The 25,235-nt window shown below is 45.2% G+C and overlaps 1 protein-coding gene across 31 annotated transcripts in view; it reads left to right on the forward strand.

Moving 5' to 3' along the window:
• Nucleotides 1-334: 334 nt before the first annotated feature.
• The window catches only part of EIF4G3 (eukaryotic translation initiation factor 4 gamma 3), a 76,967-nt gene continuing 52,066 nt past the window's right edge, over nucleotides 335-25,235 (forward strand). For 25 of the 31 annotated variants that reach the window (XM_082229704.1, XM_082229705.1, XM_082229725.1 and 22 more), the window contains exons 1-2: nucleotides 14,883-15,088; nucleotides 17,391-17,466. In XM_082229704.1, the coding sequence (XP_082085830.1) occupies nucleotides 15,078-15,088; nucleotides 17,391-17,466 (87 nt within the window). In that variant the 5' untranslated portion in view covers nucleotides 14,883-15,077. Of the gene's footprint in view, nucleotides 474-14,880; nucleotides 15,089-17,390; nucleotides 17,467-25,235 lie in introns of those variants that run through there. The other 6 variants (XM_082229717.1, XM_082229720.1, XM_082229718.1 and 3 more) reach the window with 2 other exon arrangements.

A 25,235-nucleotide genomic window follows, 5' to 3' on the forward strand; every position in this document is an offset into this window, starting at 1 on the left:
CGGCGCGGCAGCACTTGAGGGAGGCGGCGGCGGAGGGAGCAGGCCGGCCGCGTTGTCACGGAGACCGGCCGGGGGTGCTGGCCCGCCGGGCTGCCCCCGCCGCCGCCGCCGCCCCGCCGCTCCCCGCCCCCTCAGGCAGCGGCGGCGGCCGCCCCGCCGCCGCCGGCCTGGTGGTGGCTCCGCTTGGCCATGAGCTTACCGCAGAAGGCGGCCCTCAAGCCCGGCGCGGCGGCGGTGGCGGCGGCGGGAGCGACCACGGGGACCCCCTCTGGTGGAGGGGTAGGGCCCGGAGGGCCGCCGCCTCCCGCTGCTGTTGCTGCCCCGCCGCCGCCTCCAGCAGCAGCGGCAGCAACCGGGCCGCCGCCACCGCCGCCGTCCCCTGCTGCTGCCGCTGCTGCCCCGGCTGTAGGAGCGGCGACGGCGCCTCCTCACCCCGCCAGCATCAGGGCTCTCCAGACACAGCCGCCCCAGCAGTATCCTTTGGCACCCATGGAGGGGCATGCATCGCTTCTCCATCCATCCATCCGTCCATCCTCCCTCTCCCCCCCCCCAAATGAGGGGCACGCGTGTAGCCAGGAGGAACGTGTGGACTTAGGGGGGGGGGGATATCTATGTGTCAGTAATGTAAAAACGGGTCCGCTTGTCTGGAGTATCGTCTGAATTTATGGTGTTCTCTCTCTGGGAATGTGTGGATTTATGAGGGGACAAAAATGGGTAGGTGTGTCATCTTTTGAGGAATAGCCAGGAGGACTTGGCCATCTGTGGGGGAATGTGTGGATTTAGGGACTTGGAAGCGAGAAACGGGTGTCGCCTGGGTGTTGTGTGTATGTTTCATATATGGAGAGCTTGAACTTATTTCGAGTAGACGGAAGGAAAAAAGGAACAGGAATATCTCCTATAAGGGGACGTCAAGGAGCTGCTTCTAAAGATGGATGAGTGTGCAGGGGAAAGAAAAGGGGGCCCTAGAGAGAATGTAGGGGGAAGGAGATTAGAATAAGGTGTGGGGAGGTCAGATCTCTTCCCTTAAGGATGGAGGCGGCATGGAGTGGTTTTTGTGTGTGTCAGGGGTAGGTGGGGAGGATGGAGCTGTCCATCAGACATGTGTTGTGTGTACCTCAGAGGTGAACTGTAGGAAGGAGCAGGACCCAAATTTGTGTAGGCAAGTGGACAAACCTCTACCGGAGGCCCCTCAGCATATGAAATATGGGTGGTGGGGGATGATATTACACATGCCCACCCTCTTTATTTCTCTGTTAGAAAGGAGGGTCCTCTCCCACACACTCTTGCCTGGCTGAGCCTCTCAGTGAAAGGGCCAGCATTTTTTATGTTCAAACAAAACAGGAAAAACAAATGTCGATGTCATACAGGACTAGGGCAGATGTCGATGTCATACAGGACTAGGGCAGCTGTACTACAGTTTCTCTTTCACTTTGTAAGAAAAGGAAGGGCTCTCTTGCCTAGAGAGGAGGTGAGTTTTGGGCATGGCTCTTCCTCCAGAAGAGGATCCAAGAGGGTTGGCTTGGAGGGGAAAGTATCCTTGCTTTGTTTTTGAGGGAGACCAGTGTACATGTCTGCGTGTTTTACAACAGGAAGGGGAGGTGATGGATGGTGGGTGGGTGGAAAGGGAATCCCACCTGCCAGGAGTTGGGCCTGGTGCCTCTGTGTTTGTGCTGTGATACTCCTTTTTAATGCTAAAGAAGAGACACATACTTCAGGGTCTCCTATTTTATTTGCAGAGAGTTTGTTATTCTTTGCACTTGCCAAAAAAGTGCAACTGTAAATGTTGTTCCCCAAGTGTGCTTATGATGAGATTAAGACCACAGTCCTATGGAATTTAGTGGTACGTACTTCTGAGTGTAGGCATGCATGGGATTGGGTTAAAAGTTTGCTTGTTTGTTTTTAAATAAGAATTTGTTTGATGTAAACTATGAGCAGATTTTTCAGTTTTGTTCTTTGATTATGAATGTGAAGCTAGGATAGAATTTTTTTTAGGCATTGTTCTCTGTAAAATCTAGTTTTGGTGGGTTGGTGGAGTTGACAAGTTTATATAAAATGTGTCCATTGAAATGGTGACCCTAAGGAAAGAGCATTTTTAACATAAAATGTGTTTAATATTTGCTGCTAAGACAGGAGTCTTATGAGGTAAATGTTGCAGGAATCAGCTGAAAAGTGTGTGTATTAGAAAGGAAGGTATATAAATGAGAAATGGGTGTGCAATAGAAACAGCATATTAGCCTCTGCATAGAAGGATTTGTATGCATGTGTTAAAGGGGAGGGTTTTTTTGTAGACCAGTGAAATTAGATCTCTGGGAATATCAAAATATTTGATGAATTGGAGAAAACCTCATCCTCTGGATTAATGCCTGTGGATGGTGTCCAGAAGTGCTGGTTTTGCTTTGTCAGCAAGGTCAGCTGATGGTTCATAACAAAAGCAGATTTTCTCTTTATTGTAGGGACAGACTGTAATAGCTGTGAGATATTTACCTAGAACTTACTTCCCTTTCTGGCTTATCTACTGCTGGTTGAGGTAGGCACGTCAGACCTTATTAAAACCTGTAATTCTGTTGGCTTGCTTAACTGGATTTTTACTGAGTATGGTGCTGATTGTCAATTTAATTTTAATTCACGGTGTTCTTCAGATTCTTGTGTGGTACATATATAGTTTTACCAGTTCTCTGGTATTACTGGACAAATTGTAATACAGTATGTGGAAACTTCTTTAAAAGACCACATAGAGTAGCACTTGCCTTAAGTGTTGCTGCTTTGAGTTAAATCAGGGCAAGTTTCTTAGTTTTGAGTGTCTTGCCAAGGATTACAGTGGGAGTTTTGGCCTGCCTCAAGCAATTGAAGTGTATGCTGGGTTTGCTTTTGTCCAATTTCTACTGGATTTTCTGAGCACACTTTGTGGCTGGAATGCAACACCTTTATGCCCAATAGCTATGGTAGTTAGCTTCTGCTTTCCTGGCTCTAGGGATGAAGCATGAACACAGAAAACTTTCCAAAACCACTATTTTCTTGTAGTAAGTAAAGTATTAAAAGCGCATTTTAATTTTCCAACCTCTGTGAATGTCAGCTTAGTGTGACTAGGGAAGCTGGCCCTATGCTTTGCTGGAAAATGCTTTCACTTGTAGTATTTTTTAACCCCTAGCTCAGTTGTGCCCTCCATCCATGCATGTGTCATTGAAAGAAAAGGAGACTGGGTACTTTCCTGGTCATTTAAAGAGGTGGCAGGTTTATGTAAAGAAACCCATTGAAAGTGCAGTAGTCCTTGTGTGGCAAAGTATAGTTGAGCCTTTAAGAACAGGATATATTTTGTAAGAGGGCGCTGCTAAAATATTACATATACATGTATATATAAAGTAGCTCAGTTTGGGGAAGGGCCTCAGCTCAGTGGTAGAGTGTCTGCTTTGCATCCAGAAGGCCCCAGGTTCAATACCCAGTGGCATCTCCAGGTAGGATTGAAAAAGATTCCCTGCCTAGAGACAAGTGCTAGAAATTCGCTGGGTGCCTGGTGCATTTTGCGACTTAGTGTGGGTCCAATTGCGACCTTGTGCAAGATCTCTGGATCCCAGGTTTGTGACTGACAATCTCCATCGGACTGCCCCGTCCCCCACCTTTCCTAAGCAGGTAAGCAGAAGAGCTTGTTTACAGCATTTGTTTCCCCCCCCCATCTTTTCCTCTAAGGAGTACATGACTCACCCCCCCTTCCTCAATTAATCCCTGCAACGACCCAGTGAGGTAGGTTAAGAGGCTGTGACTGGCCCAAGGTCACACATTGAGCTTCATGGCTGAATGGGGATTTGAACTCTGATCTCCCAGGTCCTAGTCTGACACTCTTAATTGCTACACCGCACTGGCTTCCTAGAGTACTTCTGCTATGGGCAGGTGTATAAATTACCGGTAAGTAGGTAAATAAATATGGGGAAAGCAAAACATCACTTAGAGAGTTATCTAAACTATTTCCCTTGAATATTTTCTTTCATTTTGGATTTTTTTATTTGATGTTTTAATGTGTTGTAAAGTGCATTGATATTTTTTTCTTTAAAATATAAAGCGGTGTAGAAATGCAATGAATAATAATTACTATCATAACAATAAAAAATATAATAATAAGCACCACTGGGGGTGGGGAATGTCGCTTAGGCATTCCGTTGTGGCAACTGCAACCTAGATTTAAAGTGCCATTTGGTAATAAGGTTATGTTTCTGCCTTAATGTTGAAAGAGGCTGATTTGAGTTGATGTGATTTGACTCGTGAACGAAAAAACAAATATTAGAGTCTTTGCTCTGTTGTGAGTGCTCTGTTAACCTCTAGGTTAGCTCACTGCAACAAGTTATACATGGGGCTATTGCTGAAGACAGTTCAAAAAAGTCAGCTTGTGCAGAATTCAGTGGCCAGGTACCTTACCAGGGCAAGACAATTTGAGCATGTAACACAAATCCTGATCCAACTACACTGGCTGCCAGGTAGTTTCTGGGCCCAATTCAAAGTGCTGCTTTTCACCTATAAAGCCTTAAACAGCTCAGGACCAACATTGTGCCCTCTAGATCAGTGTTTCCCAAACTTGGTTATCCAGCTGCGTTTGGACTACAATTCCCATCATCCTTGACCACTGGTCCTGCTAGCTAGGGATGATGGGAGTTGTAGTCCAAAGACAGCTGGAGACCCAAGTTTGCTCTAGATGTTGCTAGACTACAACTCCCATCATCCCTGATGGTTAAAATGCTGGTAGCTGGAGCTGCTTGGAGTTAGAATCCAATGACATTTGGAATGCTTCTCTGTTTTAGAAGCAGATAATCCATATATAAAAATGAAGGACCTGGAAAAAGAAAGAAGCTAGTGGCCCCTGGCACAAGCCTCATCTCTAATCCCCAGTGCAAAAACAGTTGCCCACCCCTGCTTTGGGGTGGTTGCATATTGGGAAAATAAACGTCCTGCAGGACAGGTGAGCTTTGAAAACTTACATGAGATGTGACCTTTAAGAGCCTTTTGATGTGCATTGAACTTGTGTATCAGGAAAAAGAATCTGCTCCTAATGTTATCTCCTCCTGTTCCTTCCATGCAATTCATAGGGTACCCCCTTTGAGCTTTTGGATTCCATTTAAATCTTTGTGTTTAGAGCCTGCTGAGTGCATGCAAAATGATACCTGATGGACCTTAGGCAGCAACAGTTAGTTAACAGGTACAGGGACTCAGTTGAGGCATAGCTCCAAGTTACGGTTTGTGATAGTTTCAAACCCAAAGGATGGTTTCTAAGCATGTAACACATGTGCTTTCTGCTTTGCTACTAGTGGGTGGGTGTGCTGCTCTACGTCTTGCTATAACTGCCTTGGTAGCGTTAATGAAAGGAACTTCTGCCCTGCAAAGCTTATGAAGCAAACCCTCTGGAAGTTCTTTTCTTCTTGCACATTTTGTCGCCTGCCTTCCTCTTGGCCCTGAGCTCCTTCATATAGTGCTATTTTTTCTAAAAAAAGAGGTGCTGGAATTCAGCATGAACACCTCCCTTGTTCTTTTAGAATAGCAATGGCTTCTACCTGAGAGGTGCTGGAACTGAGTTCCTGTGAGTTCCTTTGAAAAAAACGCCCTGATACATTAGTTTGTCAGACTCATAAGGGACCTTAAATACCCATAATTGGAGCAATGAAACCACACAGGGTTGTTGTTTTTTGTCCTCCTGCAGTTCCTTGTGGTTGTGTTGTGAAGTTCTTCCTCACTGCTACGCAAATATAGTCTTGTCTGATGTGAATGCCTTCATTCCAAAGCAAAATGGTGTGTTAGTTTAACTCTTCAAGGGATAGTTCTAGCTCGGTTGGTCAGGAAACATCTAGTTGTAATAAAAAAAGTACAGATCTGCAGGAGTTGTTTTACCTTTCAGTCTTCCATTATAGCTTAATGTCTGTGCAAGAGCGAATGAGAATTGGAGAAAGAATGTAGTAGTATATCACTGATTCCTCAGCTGTAAGGGGACACTAGGTATGGGTCCACCTGTCGAAGTCACTTCCTATTTCCCTATCACCTATTGTGGCCCCCAAGAATTATTTACTAGGAGAGTGTCAGTCCACCTGTATTTTTTTCGTCATCTGTTCACACACCTTCAGCTGTAGCTTGGGGATTCCTGTTTTTCATATTCTTAATTGATGGTGCTGAATGTGGTTTCCCCATGCTTTCTCTCTGCTAGATGCTAGCAGTGGCTACTAGCCACAGTGTCTATGTTCTCCTTCCACTGTCGGAAGCAGTAGGCCCCTGAATCCCAGTTGCTGGGAATCACAAATGGGGAGGGTACTGCTGTTGTGCTCAGGTCCTGCTTGTAGGCTTCCCTTTGGGGCATCTGGTTGGCCACTCTTGAGAAGAGGAGGCTGGACCAGGAGGGGCCCCGTTTGGCTTGACCCAGCTGCATGGCTGTCCTTAGTGTTCTTATGTTGAATGTGAGCAGCAGAGCAACTCTGAAGAAAACTTCACCTGAAGAATGGCAAGAACACTGCAAGATGGAAGTTATCGCCACTTGCTCACATCCCCTCAACATCCCATCCCCATGCTCAACATGTCAGTTGCAGCACAGTTGCCTTCAGCACCATCACAGGCATTCTAGTTGCTTTGGGGATTTTTGATGGACTTGCTCTCATGCCTTGTATTGGCTTTGGTCTGATTGTGGGGATAGACTCTGATCTGGAAAGCATCAGTAATTCTGTGGCCATCTGGCTTGGGCAGAAATCGAAGATACAGTGGTACCTCAGGTTACATACGCTTCAGGTTACATACGCTTCAGGTTACAGACTCTTCTAACCCAGAAATAGTGCTTCAGGTTAAGAACTTTGCTTCAGGATGAGAACAGAAATAGTGCTCTGGCGGCGCGGCGGCAGCAGGAGGCCCCATTAGCTAAAGTGGTGCTTCAGGTTAAGTACAGTTTCAGGTTAAGAACGGACCTCCAGAACGAATTAAGTACTTAACCCGAGGTACCACTGTACATTGTCACAGAGTTCCAGAGACCATTTGCTTGGTCTCCTGATTTAGTGGTTGAGGATTTTTGATGTCTTTTTTATTTTCTTTTGCAGTTCTTCTGCATTTGCCAGCAGGCTGGAGCACTACTGGAACTTCAGCCATATTGCAGATACATGCCTCTGGGAATAAGAGTTGTACCTTTCTCTCCCCGCTCACTTATTGGGAAGACCTCATGGCTATAGAGGGAGTATTCTTTCTGAGTCCTGAAATGAGAATTAAATTCTTCAATTTGAGGTGGTTTTTGTATGTTTGGGAGAGCCCAGGTTTTGCATTCCCAAATAAGCGACTGCTCTGTTAGCATGAAGCCTAGGCTCAGACTGCAGCTTTGATAAACTGATCCTGTAAACAGCGGCTGCATTGCTAAATCATTTCCTTCTGGGCATGATCCATTTGAGCTTACATGTTATTCCCATGGATCTGTATTAATGACTTATTTGAAAAGAAAAGCAGGGTTGGAGAAGGCCTCTTTTGCTGTAGCACTAAATATCTGAGGTGCATTTTGAGCATAATCTTGTCTTCTGACATTTTTCCTCATTATTATTACTACTATTGCTATTTAGATTTATAAAAAAAAACTTCACAGCCATATGCTACCAAGCAGTGTGCAGTAAGATGAAACAAGAGGAAATACAAAAGAGACCGATGCAAACTAAAAACAGTAAAGCTGTTTCTACAGTTGGACAATTACTATTCTATAAAATGGCTGTGCCACACTTCAGGGGAACCCTTCTTAAGCGAAGATGTCTATAGTAGCTCTCTAAATATCAAGGTGCTCTGCCTGTTCGGTTTCAGTTGGTTTCAGTTGGTACTCAAACATTTGGTTGAATGTACAGTAATTTCCTGGACCAGTGTTAGAAACTCAGATATATAAGCTAATTGGCAAATGGCACCTTAACTCTAGGTTGCAGTTGCCACAACAGAATGTCTAGGTGCTATTTTCCCCCTAGTGGTGCTTATTTTTATATTTGTTGTTATTCATTTCATTTCTAAACCGCTTTATATTTTAAAGATAAAACCTCAAAGTAGTTTACAACACATTAAAGCAGCATACAGTATAAACCAATCCGGAATAAAATTCAAGCTTCAAAGAAAATAGTTCAGATCCTTCTCCAAGTGACATTTTGCTTTCCCCATATTTGTTTACCTACCTGCCCATAGCAGAAGTACTCTAGGAAGCCAGTGTGGTGTAGCAGTTAGAGTGTCAGACTAGGACCTGGGAGATCAGGGTTCAAATCCCCACTCAGTCATGAAGCTCACTGGGTGACCTTGGGCCAGTCACAGTCTCTTAGCCTACCTCACAGGGTCATTGTAGGGATTAAGGGTGGGGGGAGAGAGGTGAACCATGTGCTTACTGGAGAAAAAGATGGGATATAAATGCAGTGAATAAGCTCTTCTGCTTACCTGCTTAAGAAAGCTGGAGGGGTAAGCCAGATGGAGATGTCAGTCGCCAACCTGGCGTCCAGAGATCTCCATGTGATTGCAATTGGACCCACAACAGTTGCAAAACAGCCTAGTGCCTGGTGAATTTCTAATAAGGTGAGGGCGTAGTGGGATTTAAACTGTAATCTGAATCTTAGGGTCAGGGTAGTATTGGCACTGTGAAGGGTAGGAGACTGGACTTGCATCCTTCCCTTGTTCACAGCTTTACTTTTTATTTTTATTTTTTTGGTAGAAAATCGGAGTTTTTGGGAATTTCATTTTCTACTCTGAGGAGGAGTACAGAAGCAGCACAATACAGGACTTGAGTACAGTTTGCAAAATTAGAAAATGAGTTATTTGGAAAGCATTGATTGGAAGGCTAATAACATACAGTCCAGCTTGATGCAAGCCTTTGGTGTGAGGAATTGATCAACCAAGAGCATGTCTTACAACTGCAACCAACAGATCTCACAGTTAGCACTTCATGCCTTAGCTCTGATGCATTCTCTGCATTCACCCTCCCAAGTGTTAAGATCAGCAGAGGGGACTTTCTCATCCACATCCATTTTGGGTGTAGCAACCCAAGAGAACACATTCTCTGTGGCATCCTCTAAGCTATGGAATTCCCTCTCCATCAAGGTGTGCCTGGTTCCTTCATTATGTAGTTTTTGTCATGTGTGAAGATACACCTCTTTATCTGGTCTTTGACACCAGAGAGAGAGATTTTCAAGAACCTGTTCCTGTGACTAATTTGTTCTAAACTTCTTTTATTGCTGTAATTTTAAATAGGTTGGGACTTGCCTTGAAACCTCATTAGAGGGTAACAACTCTAATAAATAATGCTAAAAATACTGGAGTGAAGAACTTCAAAAAGTTACCTTTAGATCCTGGCACAGTGGTCATGTTTGAGAGTCATACTAAGTCCACCACCTTCCAGGTATTGTACAGGTCAGCATGCCAATAATAAGGGATGATGGAAGCTGAAGTTCAAAAACACCTGGACAGCTACAAGTTGGAAGCAGTGTTCAAAACTCATATTGTCCTAGGTGCATTTTGCAACAAGGAATTTCATTAGTGTGAGCAGTTTCTGAGCTCTGGGCGCAGTACTGCACCTAAGTTTTCAGAATAAAACTGCAGAGTGGAAGGAAAGGAGGACCTTTTTTCTGCCTCCCCACTTCCAGCTATTCTCTGAAGACTGGAGAAAGACCCTCTTAATAATATTAGGAGGGTGGGCAGGGGAAGGACTACACCATGTGAAAAATGAACATAATATTTTAGCTTCATTTCATTCAATTTCTTTTTTAAAAAAAATGATATTTATTGGGAATTTAAAGTTACAGAAAAAAGAGAAGAAGGAAAAGCAAAGAAAAAAGAGATTAAACAATACAAATCAATAAAAAGAAAATAAAAAGTACCAAACATACAATACACCAAAATCAAAAACAAGAACAAAAAATAAATTTAAAAACAAATCCAATATTCCCATACCCTTATCTTCATTAACTTGTTTCCTCGACCTCCTCACACCTCCCTTTTTTGTATTCTAATTATTAATTATCCTTTCCATCTTTCACTGTATTCTGTCCTTTAGTTGTCTTAATTTATTTTAGCCTTATCTTACCATACAAAACCCTAAAACTTAAAAACTTATTTATACATAACTCCTTATAACATTTCTACTAAAGCCTAAAAGTTTCATTCCAAAGCAAATCCTTTCCATCTTTCACTGTATTCTGTCCTTTAGTTGTCTTAATTTATTTTAGCCTTATCTTACCATAAAAACCCTAAAACTTAAAAACTTATTTATACATAACTCCTTATAACATTTCTACTAAAGCCTGATAGTTTCATTCCAAGATTTTCCTAACAGTCATTAATTTTGCAATATTTCTCTAAATAAATTTTTAAACTTTCTGCCAATCTTCATCCACCGTCTCTTCTTCCTGGTCTCGGCGTCTGTCAGTTCTTTCTATCTGTTCCATCTAGTGCATCAACCTGGTGATCTTATGTCCGAGGCTCTTAACTCTTTTCCATGCCCCTTCTGCAGATCTTCTTCATAATTGTACCTGCACTTTACTTTGTCTTCTGCTGGTCTTGTTCTTGATTTCCTTCCTTTGTCTCTGAGGAGTAGATCTCGGGGGAACAACCTAAGAGTGTCTTTATCCCTTCTCGGCCGGTCAGCCCGTTCTCCATAGTTAGCACTAAAATCCAAAAAATATTCCAAAACATACTTCAGTGCCCCCCCCCAAGTTGAGTGCCTCGACCACTCCAATCTCCTCCTGGCCCAAAACCAAATCCCAAAGGTCAGAGCATCCCTGCATAGGAGGATCTGACCCAACTTGCCATCTCAGTCCCGACAGGACTCCGTCTCTCCAAGTCTGCCTCACTCCAGATTCAGTCCTCAGAAACGACAGCTTATGCTCCTGCAGGGCCGCATCTCTCTCAACTTGTATTACTTGAGGTTCAACAACAACCTCCTCCTTTGTCTTCTCCGCAACTTGCCCTGTCAGGGCAGATTCCTGGGTCAGTTGTTGAGCAGGTTCTATATCAGTGGTCACTGTTTGACCGAAATTATCAATTGCAATAGTCATCAAATCCATCTTCGCATGAAGCTGCTCCAACAAAGCACTTGTCCTGCACAAAACAGACACTAAGGTTTCCTGTGTCAACATTCTTATCCAAGGTCAGAGCCTTTCCTCTTCCCACCCCCATGTGGCCAAGAGGAGGCATGCTTGAAAAAACCATAGTTAACATGAAATCGAGTTTGTTGTCTGTCTAGATCAACATCAGTTCATAAGCAAAAGTGGAAGGGAAAACCATGTTGGACAGCAGTGGAGCATGTGAACCTGGAGGTCACTAAACTATAGCTTGGCATGAAGTCCAGATGTGGCCAATAGATGTTTACAACTGCTGCTGAAGCCACAAGGCCGTGCCTTGAAATGAACTGCAGTCACATTCGTAACTGGCTTTGCCTAGCATGCTCCTTTATTTTAAGACCCAGGACAATGGGAAACTTACTATTTTAGGTTTCATTATCGTTCTTAACTGAAGGTGTTAGTGGTGAGGTCATGAAGAGAAATTGTGGGGTGAATTCATAACCTTAAGCTCTTCTTAGGATGGCCTGGGGTTAAGCCTCTCTTGGCTGTGAACAGAGCCTCGGGAATGCAGTCAAATAATTGCAGGGACCTGGTTTTTTTAAATGGTACCCTTGGGCGTGAATGCTAATCAGAAGAAACTAGACTTACACGTTGCCTTTTGACATTATTTTGAAGCTACTCCTTTGAGCTAGAAGGACTGGGTTTATGTGGTGACACTCAGCGATCTCAATGTTTTATCTCTGTTAACACCACAATTTGCTTCTAAATGGCGCTTAACTCTTGGGGTCTTGCATTATGTATTTTAACAAATCTCTCCAGAAGAAGATGAAGAAAACGTTTCCAGATTATGAAGAAAAGGTCAGGATTGTACATTTCCTGTCACTTGCTTTCCTCACTTTTCACTTTGTGGCTTGATGCAGGATAGGGCGTTCTGTTCCTGGAATGCGAGCTCCCTAGCGGAACAAGAGCAAAATGTGTTGGTTCTATCTAGCTGTGCTTGTGAGTGGACAATGCCTGCGTTTCTGGCTGCTTGGGAGGCCGTGTGATGCTCATGCAAGAGTCCTTTTCTGCCTGGCAGCTGAGGAGATGTCCCCTGAAGAGCTGGCCCAGTGGGTCTCCCTCCCTCCCTGCCTCCCCTCCCTTTCTCCCTCATTCTTTTTCTGCTCTGTGCTCTGCCATTCAAAAGACTGGCATTGACCAGGGAGACAAAGAGTTCTTTCAGGCCCTGAGCTTTTGTTAATGCTCCCAAGTTTCCCTTCCCTGCTCCCTCCTCTGATTGTTAATGAATGTTGCACAGTTGTAGCAAGAGTCAGGGGTATATTCCATTCATATTTCTGCATCCTTCTGGAGAGGAAACGGTGCTCTTGAACAGATATTTGGCTGATCTCGCCATAACCAGGTCTGTGCCCTGATCAGTAGTAATCCTCTCCACGGAGGCAAGGTGCTTGCTGGTTTAAGTGACTTCCACTGGACAATGTGCTTCTGCCCTTTCACAGTGGATGATGGGCTTGAAAAGCTGTCAGTTTAATTTTTGTGGGTATAAAACCCATCCCAACCCAGGGCTTCATGGTAGCTGAGGAGTGACACTCCTTTGAGCCTTTGTATCACAAGCCTCCAGTCTCCCAGACTTGAATGGCAGATATCTCCACAAGCAGTGCTCGGATCTTCTAAGTCATTCTGATAGGTCTGCTCCTTGTAGGCTTTTGCAGTACTAGGGTGGTGTAGCCAAGGTGGCCCGGCACTCTGATTATATTAGTTTGGATTGCTAAATAGCAAAACAATTTTGTGTGTGTGTGTTGAGTTCCCATGTGTGCATTTTGCCATTTTTTGCTACTGTCCCTCTCCTTTTTGCCCTCAAGTAACAGATTGCTGGTGAGTCAGCAACAAGCCCTAATGGATATACTTTACCGCCACTCTTGCAGGCAGCATGTCTCTTGATCGTTCGCTGGCCCGATCTACTAGGCTGTTATATTCCTGTGGAAGAATGCAGGGGCATGAATGATGACACCATCCATCAGTTTAATAATTAATTTTCTTTGCATCTAATTAATAAACAGTACTAGAATGTAGTTTAATCTTTTATGGCTGGCAGGTATTTAATGACTAGAAATGATTGCTATGTGAAAAACAGTTCACTTTCTGCAAGGTGCCATCTCTTTTTGAATTCCCTGGTATAGAAATGAAATCTCTTGTGCACAATCCAGGAAGTGAATTTAGCGTGGTATTCCGGGCATGGCAAGCCTTGTTAAGCAGGTGTGTGCCTGTTTTAAGCAAGAACTCTCCCATCCTTTGACAAAATATGTTTCTCCCAGGCGTCATCTGAAGTAATATAGGATCAGTGCAGGGGAGGTGCTGTTTGAAAGTGTAGCTGGACCAGGTTCGTGGTTCTGGTTCTAGTATATAAAGCCCTGGGCAACTTAGGCCCACAATACCTTAAGGACTGCCTTCCCCTATACACCCCAGGTTGGTCACTGAGATCTTCTGGAAGAATGCTGTTAGTGGTCCCCCATGGACCAGAAGCATGACTCATGACAGCAAGAAGCCATCTCTTCAGTATTGTGGGCTGAGGTCAGTGTAACTCCCTCCCAATAGAAGTCAAGGCAGCCACTGTCCCTGCTGAGTTTCTGGTGCCTGGTTAAAACCATTTTAATTTAAGAGGGTTTGCATCATCTGTTTCTTCTCTAGTGTTTACTTGTTTATATTCTCAGGTTTTAAAAATTCTGTTATTTAATGTAGGTAAGCCCCAATATTTTCTAGTGCGAGGTGAACGGTTGCTAGTGGGAAGCAGGAAGTCCTCCTTCCTGCACTGACTCCAGTGTTTACCCACCCCTCTGTCTGGTATGCTCCAGCAATTGCGTTTCTCAGCTTACACCGGGAAGTTACCATGGGCTATGAACCCCCGTTTTAGAAGCTGCTTTTGTGAAAATACATTAATATCCCTAAAAAAGGGCATATTGCTTTTGCAGTATCCTGAGGTGTCCTTCACACATTGTAATAGCTCTTTGAGAGCCACTTTTCTGTGGGTTCATCCTATCATATGTGGCACCAGTGGGGAAGAAGATAGGTAGCTTGCCCCCTCCTTGTCGCTAGAAAGACTCTTTCCACATGCTTCCCACACCCCCAGACAGTGCTTTGCCACCCCCTTTTTCTGGTGCCGCTGCTACGTCTCTAGGCACTGCTGAAATGTTTATAAAGACCTGCAGCCAAGTAGGTGATTGTAGCTGCTTGAGTCTGTGCTGCCTGGTCAGATCAGGGATGGTCATCTGACAACGGGTCTGTGTAGCTAGCCTACCGCCTCCCCCCACCTCCCTTTGGTTGTAGGCCTCCTGGGTCCTGAACCTCTGGAAAAACAGCTCCAGCTGCTGCTGCATTGTAACATGTATCTGAGCTCCACTTTCTTTGACGGTTTGCTAAATGTATTCTGAATTTCTCAGTGAAGGCGCTCCCTGCCTTAAAAAAAAAAAAAAACCAAAGCTTAACTGTGGGTTATTTGTCTTCATAGTTGGAACAACTTTGATTATTAACCTTGCCAGTGTTTGTAGCTTGGAAATTGCTCCAAGGAGCAGAGAAAGAAGGAAGCTGGTCAGTGCCGAGGCTGCTTTGTATGTGGGTGTCATGCAAGTTCATGCAAGGGGAATACGAAACAGGAGCAGTGCTTGGCCGCAGGGGAAAGAGGCTGTTTTGTTCAGCCCATTTCTTGACTTTCTAATAAATAGTGTACATTAAGCAAGGATCATGTAGCCTGGATTTCAAAATACAGAGGGCACATGTTCTGCTCTGTCACTGCCCTGCTTTTTGTGATGTGATACGTCACATGGTGGGCTCCTTATTTTTAAGGCATGTGCCTTGTTTGTCGGCTCCAGTTACTGTTTCTTGATGATTAGAAGGCAGCCGGTGAACCGGTCGCTCCGTCAGAAAGGGACTTCCTTACCAGGGACCGGCATGGAACTTTCTAATCCAGCTCACCATTGTGTGGGATTGTATTTGAGAACCTCATGAGGTGAGCCTGGGATTCTGTTCTCGGATTTCTTCCAAACTCACAGCCTGAAGGTCACCAGTGCAATGTGTATGAGGTGAGTTGGCTTGAATCTTTGCTGTCTGGGGCTGATGGGCATGGTCTTATTATAACAGCTGAAAGGCACCTGGTTCTGAAAGGCTGCTGCTCACTCTGCTTCTCTTTGATAATTATATCCTGCTTTGTCTTTAAATTTTGGACTGTGTAGGGTTAAGGCTCCACATTCTTTGGTGACTTCAGATATCTAAATTGGAGAGACAGAGGGGTGGCACTGCTGTTGCTATCCCAACAGAGCTGGGAGGTGTTTTGTGCTGAAAAATGGCCACATTGCCCTCCTTCCGTGAGGGTGGCATCTCAGTGCTCCCCCTTGGTAACAGACGTTGCTGCCTAAAGCTTCTTGTGACTCCTGTCCACAAACAGGTAGTGGCCCATGTCCAAGCAGAGTTTAGAAGGGTTCTGTTGGCTGGGCTCCTGCAAAGTAGCCATGGCTAGGTGACGCTTCTGCCTCACTCTTGTCTGTTGCCCTGTGGTGCTGGACGGGGCATGCAGCTGTGTAAACAAGCCAGAGCAGATTTTGGCTTGCCGTCAAGATCTCAGGGGTGTATTTTATTAGTCCAAGCCAGCATGCAGGAGGGGCGGGGGCAGAAGGGAAGTTCTGGCCCCTTGCCAGGTGAGGTTCAAATTGCAGTGGAGCTTTTGTGGAAATGTTGCGTGTTCATAGTTCTGGAATGATGAGGGCCTGACTTTATCTCATGCCAGGAGGTGGGAGGGGAGCCCCACAAGATTTGCAGAGCTCAGTGCATTGCCACATAAGTCAGCAAGTCCTGTGGTATCCCAACATGAAGGTTTTGTTTGCCGTGGCAGGAATGTTCATGGGCAACCAGGGTGAGCAATTGTCTCCCATGCTTTCATCCTTCAGGATGTGTTCTTTACACTCCGGTAAACTTGACTCCTCGCTTGTTAACTATTTCTAGAAGGTTTGTAAGTGTGGTTTCTCTCCACTGTAGTAGACTGTTCGTACAGCTACCACCACCTCAGTAAGCTCCAAGCCACAGAGTTCCTCCCTGTCAGGTTCTTTTTCCTGGGGATGGCGTGTAGAAACCAGCATTGTCTCTCAGCTGAGTGCAAAGGTCCCAGTTCCAGTTGTGTGAGGTCAACTGCTGCTGTTGTCAGGGATTTTCAGATGCCTTGGATAGGTTCTGGTTTTGTGGTTTGATAAAATTTAAGGGAGAATAGACACAGAAGCAACAGGACAGGACAGGCACCTTATGGAAGAGTGGTCTAGCTGCTTGCATTTGAGTAGTAATATTATCTTTTGGTGCTTTTCGAAAGAGTGATAGTCTGCAATTTGGTGTTTACTGCCCTGGATCTCCAGCACTTGAACCACACTCTGATGGAAGCATGCTGTTCTAGAGAGAAACGCTGCCTTTTTTTTTGGTTTTTAATTGGAGCTCAGTTTAAGTTGAGGCAATTTTAGGGACAACACGTTTTTTCCTTCCTCTCTTGCCTGACCATTCTTCTCTTCATAATGAGTGTGGGAGCCTCCTTGTGTTGATAGGAAGTTCTTTATAAGCTGGCGGAAATTCATCCTCTGAACCTCTTAGCAAGTGACCACACTGCTTTAAGAAGGAAACTAGTAGTTTATGAGAGAGCTTAATCCTGTTGCAGAGGATTCTAATAGTTGAATCACATATATTTTATTTTACCAAACCTTTTATTGTTATCCTTCTGTGGCATTAGAAAAAAACCCTTTTTTGCTACACCTTTATTTACAGTGTGGATATTCTGGATTATTGCAGCTCTTTTAATTGCAAGTTTAGGGCAGCCAATCAAAGACAGCTTTCCTTTAAGCTACAAAATTGTCAGCCTGTTAAGAAGTGAATTCTAGTTCCCAGAACTGCTTTTAAGTAGGGAAAAGGATTAATAGAGTGAAATGCCAGCAACATAAATGCACTCTCTCTCTTTCTCCCTGCATTGTTGGAGACTCAGGCCTGGCCTCCGTCAGACGGATCTGCAGCTGACGAGCTGTTTTCCTGGGTGACTGAAAGAGGGTGGCCATTTTATATTGAAAATAAAAATTGGGTCGTCTGTTACAACTCTCAGCTTAGATCTCTCATTTACTCAGGTCTATTGATTTTGTTTTACTGTATCTGGTCACATCTTCTGGGAAGCTAGTTTTTGGCCGTAGAAATTATTCCAGCTACAGTGTTGAATGTGAGCCCCTTTTCATTGTGGTTTCTGGCGTTTGGTAAAAACTTCCGTTTTTATGCTAGTATGGGCAAAGGATTTCACATGTTTCTTTCCTGCCAAACACACTTTCCTCTAGACTTTTGTGTTTTCCTTGATTTGCTGCTTTACAGAATCCCCCGGGGACCTGTGCAGCAGCCCCTGGAGGATCGAATCTTCACTCCAACCGTCTCAGCTGTGTACAGCACTGTAAGTATTCCCCAGCAGATTTGCCAAGTTCTTCGGTTCCTGTGTAGTTGTGGTTTGCTTAAGTAACACTGCTTTTCCTCCTGCAGCTAATCAACTGGATATGAGCTCTTAGAGTTTTGTGGGGCTGTGTGGAAAGTTTAGCTGCCTCCAGCCACAGAACAATCCTGGGATTCAAGTGTGTAATCTTCATTTAGAAAAGCAGCTCTGTTTTAAAACCACTTGTTTAATTCAAAATAAGCAAATGAATAATTCAGAGTTGAACTTAACAGAAACTGCTGGTTTAGGGAGATGCCCTCATTCAGGCCTCTTCTGCCCAGTATCTTTGGCAGGCGAGACCTGATTCAGATAACATGTTTGCAGTGCAATCACAACTCCTCGATATAAGCTGCAAAAGTTCATACAGTCTTTTGGATGCTCTTTAACATAGTTGCTGGAGTTACACTAAAAAAGGAATGAGGTCTTAACGGAAGGCAAGAATGAAGGAGTCTGCCACATATTGACTGTGGTGCTAAATCATTCTAGTACAGGAGCTCAGTTAAAGGCTGCTCCTCAAATGGTGTCTTGTGGGTTCTGTGTGTGTGTGTGTTTGCCTTTCTGTGCCCGTAATGGGTGGATGCCCAAGAGGTGTCTTCTGTGCCTGGCTTCTGAACAGGTAGCCCACAGTGAAGTGACTCTTCCAGAAAAGAGATTAGGAAGGATTAGCTGATCTAGCCACTCCGGGTTTATGCCAAAGATGTGGGTCAGGAGGCCGGGCTATTTGGCTGTGTGACTGTTGCTGAGCTGTGAGAAAAATGCTGCGTTTTTAAAAGGCACGATATGAGCATCAAGGCAGTGAGACCCACTGCTAATGAGCTGGCCCAGATGGCCACCAACACTCTTTATTTTTTCATTACAGAGGTCACATTCACACCATGCATTTAAAGCACATGGCTTCTCCTAAGGAGTCCTGGGAATTATAGTTTAAGGGTGCTGGGAATTGTAGCTCTGTGAGGGGTAAACTACAGTTCCCATGTTTATTGGGGGGCGCATGTGCTTTAAATGGATGGTGTGCATGTGTCCTATGTTGTATTTGTGCATTGCCTAAATTGCGTTTTAGAAAAAATACAGAAATAACTTAAGTAGATCGTCCAAAGTCTTTGGTAGGCATATTTCTCAAGGACTGCATATTTACAAGGATACTAAGTAAGAGCATTAACTTGAAAGCTAAGAGTTTTATCCAACAGTAGTCCTACCCAGAGGAGACCCTAACTTAGGTTCATTAACTTCAGTGGGTTTACTCAGAGTAGGACTTAGTTTATTACAACTCTTAAGGGGTGCAAACCATTTGTTTTACCTTTTTTGAAGTCCATTGACCAGAGTGGAACTACCGTATTTTTCGCCCCATAGGGCGCACCTAGTTTTTTTTTGGGGGGGGGGAATAAAGAAAAAATTTGTTATTTCCCCCGACCCCAGCCCCCAGAACAGGCTGCTATCCGCAAGCCGTGGGAGAGCTGTGCGAAGCTGGAAGCCTGGGGCGTGCTGAGCTCAGCGTGCCCCAGGCTTTGGTGTGCAGGCAGCTCTCCACAAGCCATGGGAGAGCTGCGCAAAGTCGCGCAGCTCTCCCACGGCTTGCGGATAGCTTCCTGAAGCCTGGAGAGCGAGAGGGGTCGGTGTGCACCGACCCCCCTCTCTCTCCAGGCTTCAGCGAAAGCCTGCATTCGCCCCATACGACGCACACACATTTCCCCTTCATTTTTGGAGGAGAAAAGGTGCGTCCTATAGGGCGAAAAATACGGTAACTTCTGAGAAAACATGCATGTGTTACAAATACACAGAGTGTGGGGTGTTAGTTACTGGGGGGGCATTGTTTTTCCCACTGTTGAGATAGAAAGGGAATTCCCTCCTTTTTGGTTGGTAGAATGATAAATAGTCATAATTTGAGAGCTGAACACATGGCAGAGCTCTGGTAACTGGAGGGTGCAATTTAGGAATACAGTACACAATCACCTATACAGGCACCTTGAACAATCCTGGCAAAATACATCACTTGGCTTCTGGTATCTTTGACAGCTTGTCAGTCTGTGGGTCCCATGACAAGCAAGTAGTAGTAGTAGTAGTAATTATTAATTGTAATTATTACTGTGTTGTTGTTGTTGTTATTTGTACCCCACCCATGTGACTGGGCTGCCCCACCCACTCTGGGCAGCTTCCATCATATATAAAAACATAATAAAATATTACACATTAAAAGGCTTCCCTATACATGGCTGCCTTCAGATATCTTCTAAAGGTTATATAGTTACTCATCTCCTTGACATCTGATGGGAGGGCATCACTGCCAAGAAGACCCTCTGCCTGCTTCCCTGTAGCTCCACTTCTCTCAGTGAGGGAACTGCCAGAAGGTACTTGGAGCTGGACCTCTGTCTGAGCTGAACAGTGGGGGTGAAGATGCTCCTTCAGGTATACAGGGCTGAGGCCAATGATCAAGGCAACCAATGACTTTGTATCATTTATAATTATTGGCCTGAGAAGTCTAGATAGCTTTTGCAAACCATAAAGACAGATAAAGAAAGGTGGGTTCTCCCTCACCAGAATACTACAGTGTTTGTTGTATTTAGATTTCAGTTTTCCTTCCATATTTTTTTTGTCAATAGTTACAACAAAAAAGAAAAAGTAAAGTCAGTTATATAAATAATGTATACAGTAAATAAAAATGTGATGAGAATAGCAACTGTGTTGTAACAATGCTGCTTTAGCCCAGCCCATTTTGAATGTAGGCCCTGCCCATTGCCAGCTCCCAGCCCAGCCTACTTATTCCCTGAGCAGATGCAGAGAATTCCCCACACCTGCTGTAGAAGGTAACTGGTAAAGCCAGCTGACTTGTAGAGCTCTGAAGATCTGAGCCAAAGGATTTCCAGAGATGGGTGTCATTTAAACAAAGGCACAGCAATAATCTCCAACATCCTCTCGAAAACTTTGGTCTCTTGTGATCTAAGCAGCTCTTGCCACTTCATAAGCAGAACAGAGGAGACCTTTCCTGCTGCTGCTACTGAACTGCAGTGCTGTGCTCTAAAAGCAAGGGCCAGTTTGTATGCTGGCTGGATTCTAGGTTTTTCTTTATGCCTGCAAAATGTGCATAATTTCTGATCAAAGAGGCACATGTTAGGTGCTAACATTTAGCATAGCACCTCTCTTCAAAAGGAATCTGGCAATGCAGCCTCTGAAGCAGATGTGTTAATTGGCATTGTTTGAAGGGTCTCTTGAAGAGTTTCTGCCTCCTGTCTTGGGTCTCCTTGTTTCTGATCAGCCACCTTGACACAGCTGAAATAAGCAGAAGGGAGGGAACCTCTCCCCATTATGATTTCTCCCCAAAAAGCACCTTTGCCAGTGCTTCTGCTTGTGGCCAGTGAGCCCCTTAGGTGAGCAGCAGCTTTCCTTTCCCATCAAAAAGCACTTTTGGTTTTTATGAATTGGTAGCCAGTCAGTTCTATGCAGTTCTATGACTCTGAAGGGAACAGCCAGGACTACCTCAGGAGATTGGGCGATGCAGCCCAAAGGCTGGGTATCTTTTTAGGGCCTCCTTTAGCTCCTTAGTTTGAGCTCCATGAGGGTCTTGGGATTTGTGTCCTTTTTCTTGCTCTCCTAGGTATTGTCAGCATAGAAACACATACAGACAGAAGCTCCTGGGACCATTTCCAGCGGTTGCTCCTGTGATTCCTCAGCTTTGGGGAAATAGAACTATTGGTAATTCTTGCTTCCTGCTGGGCTCTTGAGACTGGAGGGCCTCTCTCTTGTGGGGCTTCCTTACTGCCTTCCCCCCCTCAGCTGTTGTTTTTCTAATCTTAGGTGGTTTGGGTGTTTAAAGGGCTGTTGAAATAGGTTTTCAGGGTAGAATGCAGAAGCATCCCTAAGGTGAAGAATCTCTCACACTTTGTGATGGAATCAAGAGTGACAGACATGCCGCACTATTCCTCTGGCCCAGTCTGCATTGACTTCCCACACAGACAGCCATTTTGTCAGATCACAAAGGGCCGGCTGGCAGGAAAGGCAGCCCAGTCTTGCTTTGTCCCTGCAAAGCTGCAAAGTTAAGATCCCATTTACAGATTTGCAGCCTTCCCCCAGTGGAGAAAAGCCTGTTTTTACTGGCAAACGGTGCAGAGTTAACTCATAAAAGTGGCATTTGCAAAACCCTCAGCAGAGTTTTTCTGTCCTTTTTGGATTTGTATCAATTCTGCTTCTCCTTTTGGGTAGAAGCTGGTGTTGGTACAGGTGGGTGGAGTTTTTCCCCAAGAGAAAATGCTGAAAGAGAGAGATCCGTTAAGTAATGAAGGGTGGCATTCCGGATAATGCCTTCTTCCTGGCACTTTAATGTATCCAATCTTGTATTTATTGTGGAATTAGTTTCAAGTACATTTCAGGTGGGGGGCAGGGGGCTCAAGGTAAGGCTCTGTATTACAGAAAACACAAGCACGAGTTTCTTAATTAGCCACTTAATTTAACTGAATAATCTTACAATAAGAGAACAACTTATTTACTAAACTTGCATTCTGCTATGAAAAAAATAACATAATTTTACAGCAGTGTTTTGAACAGGTTTTCAGTGTTCAAAGCAGCAACTGAATCCAGACAAGATGACACATTGATCTGGATATGGGGAACAGACTTACGTATTCTTGTTTGTGTTGGAGATACAGTGGTGCCCCGCAAGATGAACGCCTCACAAGACGGAAAACCCGCTAGACGAAAGGGTTTTCCGTTTTGGAGGCGCTTCGCAAAACGAATTTCCCTATGGACTTCCTTCGCAAGACGAAAGCCCATAGGGAAATCTCCAGGACAGCGGGGAAGCGCAGCGCGTCTTCCCCACTGTCCTCGGACCTCCTCCGAAGGCTGGCGTTGGGGCGGAAAGCCCTTCTCCCCAAGCCAACCTTCGGAAGGCTCCTCCGAAGGCTGGCGGTGGGGCGGAAAGCCCTTCTCCCCGCACCAGCCTTCGGAAGGCTCCTCCGAAGGCAGGCGGTGGGGAGAAAAGCCCTTCTCCCCGAGCCAGCCTTCGGAAGGCTCCTCCGAAGGCTGGCGGTGGGGAGAAAAGCCCTTCTCCCCGAGCCAGCCTTCGGAAGGCTCCTCCGAAGGCTGGCGGTGGGGAGAAAAGCCCTTCTCCCCGAGCCAGCCTTCGGAAGGCTCCTCCGAAGGCTGGCGGTGGGGCAGAAAGCCCTTCTCCCCGCGCCAGCCTTCAGAAGGCTCCTCCGAAGGCTGGCGGTGGGGCAGAAAGCCCTTCTCCCCGCACCAGCCTTCGGAAGGCTCCTCCGAAGGCTGGCAGTGGGGCGGAAAGCCCTTCTCCCCGCGCCAGCCTTCGGATGGCTGTCCTGAAGACTTGCGGTGGGAGGAGGGTTTTCCTTCCCACCGCCAACATTCAGAATGCTGTTCTGAATGTTGGCGGTGGGGAGAAAAAACCCTCCCACCGCAAGCCCCGGGAACAGAGGAGAAGCGCTGCGCCCCTTCCCCTCTGTTCCCGTACCTGTCCTGAAGGCTTGCGGTGGGGAGAAAAGCCCTTCTCCGCACCGCCAGCCTGGCAAGCGGTTTCCATAGGAACGCATTAATTGATTTTCAATGCATTCCTATGGGAAACCGTGCTTCGCAAGACGAAAAACTCGCAAGAAGAAAAAACTTGCGGAACGAATTAATTTCGTCTTGCGAGGCACCACTGTATTTATTTATTAAGAGAATTTATATACTACGTGATTGTAAGAAAACCTCTGAGCAGTCTACAAACATATAAAATAAAGCATTATGATTATGTTACACTTCCTCTGACAATAATTTTCATGGGTTAAGGCAGGGGTCAGCAACCTTTTTCAGCTGTGGGCCGGTCCACTGTGCCTCAGACCATGTGGTGGGCCGGACTATATTTTTTGGGTGGAAATGAACGAATTCCTGTGCCCCACAAATAACCCAGAGATGCATTTTAAATAGAAGCAAACATTCTACTCATGTAAAAACACGTTGATTCTCGGGTTGTCCACTGGCCAGATTGAGAAGGCAATTGGGCTGCATTTGGCCCCCGGGCTTAGGCTGCCTACCCATGGGTTAAGGGCACTCCTGAATCAGATGACATCTATGGCCATGTGCATTTTCTGTCAGCTTCAGCTTTAGGTTAATATTCACAACTGTTTCAAACCGGAAATTTTAGGACTCAGGCATTTGCCTTGTTTTGCATGCTGTGGGATTAAATTGTGCCCTACCTTCTTAAAACTGGAGCCCATGACCCTCTCTCATATACACTAAATTAAAGCCCATTTTTCTGTGAAAAAGGAAACTCCATGGTGGGGTGTTTTGACTTCTCAGGCCAAGCATTATAAGCATGATTCAATAAGTAATGTGTCGTTACAGTAAATTCATGTGTGTTTATGACTCTCTAGCAGCCAAATGTTGTGGAGAAAAGCAGTTTTTGTTCAGTAATTACCTGCCTTGCTACTGTGCAGTTCTGGGACTTTGGCCCACAATCCAGGGCATCTCATTCCACTGGTTTGTGGCCTTTCAGTGTTCTCCCTTAGTATCTTTGCTTGTGTACATAGAACCACACAGAAATCACAGTGTTTCTGCAATTGCTCCCCGCCTTTATTGCCTCTGAGCAGATACAAAAGGTTTTCCTAGGTAGGTAGTCTAAAAATCTCATTTAGTTGCAAACCAACATGCTTTAATTTGTTAATAGTGACCATCACCATCCTTGTGCCCTCTAGAAATTTTGGACTGAAGCTCTTGTGTGCCCCATCCAGCACTGTGTCATGCTGGAGCTCTCTGTGGAAAATGGGATTTGTAGTCCTAAATATCTGGTTGGTAAAGGATAGTTCACAGCCACTGATTGCAATTGCATGATTTGCAAAATCTGTTAGCGTGCTGCCAAAGCTTTCTGTTTCTGCTGTGGAAGGGTGGGTTCATATATTATGATTATTTTTTTAATGAATTGCACATGTTTCTGTGTGAATGTGCTGATAGTACAATATGTTTTGCTTAATGCTTATGGGTTGTATCCCATATTAGTCCTACTCAAAGTAAACCTATTGAAATTGATAGGCACGGCTAACTTAGGGCCATTAGTTTCAGTGGGCCTACTCTGGGTAGGACTTTGTTGGAGACAACCCTGTGTTTTTAAATATACTGTATGTTACTCAGAATCTAGTAAATAATAACAATAAAGTAAAATTTGGGAGTGGGACGCGGGTGGCGCTGTGGGCTAAAGCCTCAACGCCTAGGGCTTGCCGATCGAAAGGTCGGCGGTTCGAATCCCCGCAGCGGGGTGCGCTCCCGCTGTTTGGTCCCAGCGCCTGCCCACCTAGCAGTTCGAAAGCACCCCCGGGTGCAAGTAGATAAATAGGTACCGCTTACCAGCGGGAAGGTAAACGGCGTTCCGTGTGCGGCTCTGGCTCGCCAGAGCAGCGATGTCACGCTGGCCACGTGACCCGGAAGTGTCCCCGGACAGCGCTGGCCCCCGGCCAATAAATGTGAGATGGGCGCACAAACCCCACAGTCTGTCAAGACTGGCCCGTTCGGGCAGGGGTACCTTTACCTTTACCTTAAAATTTGGGAAAGTTAGTTGAACTGAGTGATTTCAGATTAGTATCTCTTTCCTTGGGGATTTAAAATATTAAAACTTGATGTCTTCATATTGAATTGTTCCAATTGTTTGGACCAATCAGGCCCTGCACAGCCTGGGCTCTGGATCTCTCCAGGAGCACCTTTCCCAAGTTGCTCCTCCAGACCACGAGTGAAAGATCAAATGGGGAGAGCTGCTGTTG

The sequence above is a fragment of the Podarcis vaucheri genome (genome assembly GCF_965113315.1).
Source record: "Podarcis vaucheri genome assembly, chromosome: 7".
Classification (NCBI taxonomy): Eukaryota; Metazoa; Chordata; class Lepidosauria; order Squamata; family Lacertidae; genus Podarcis; species Podarcis vaucheri.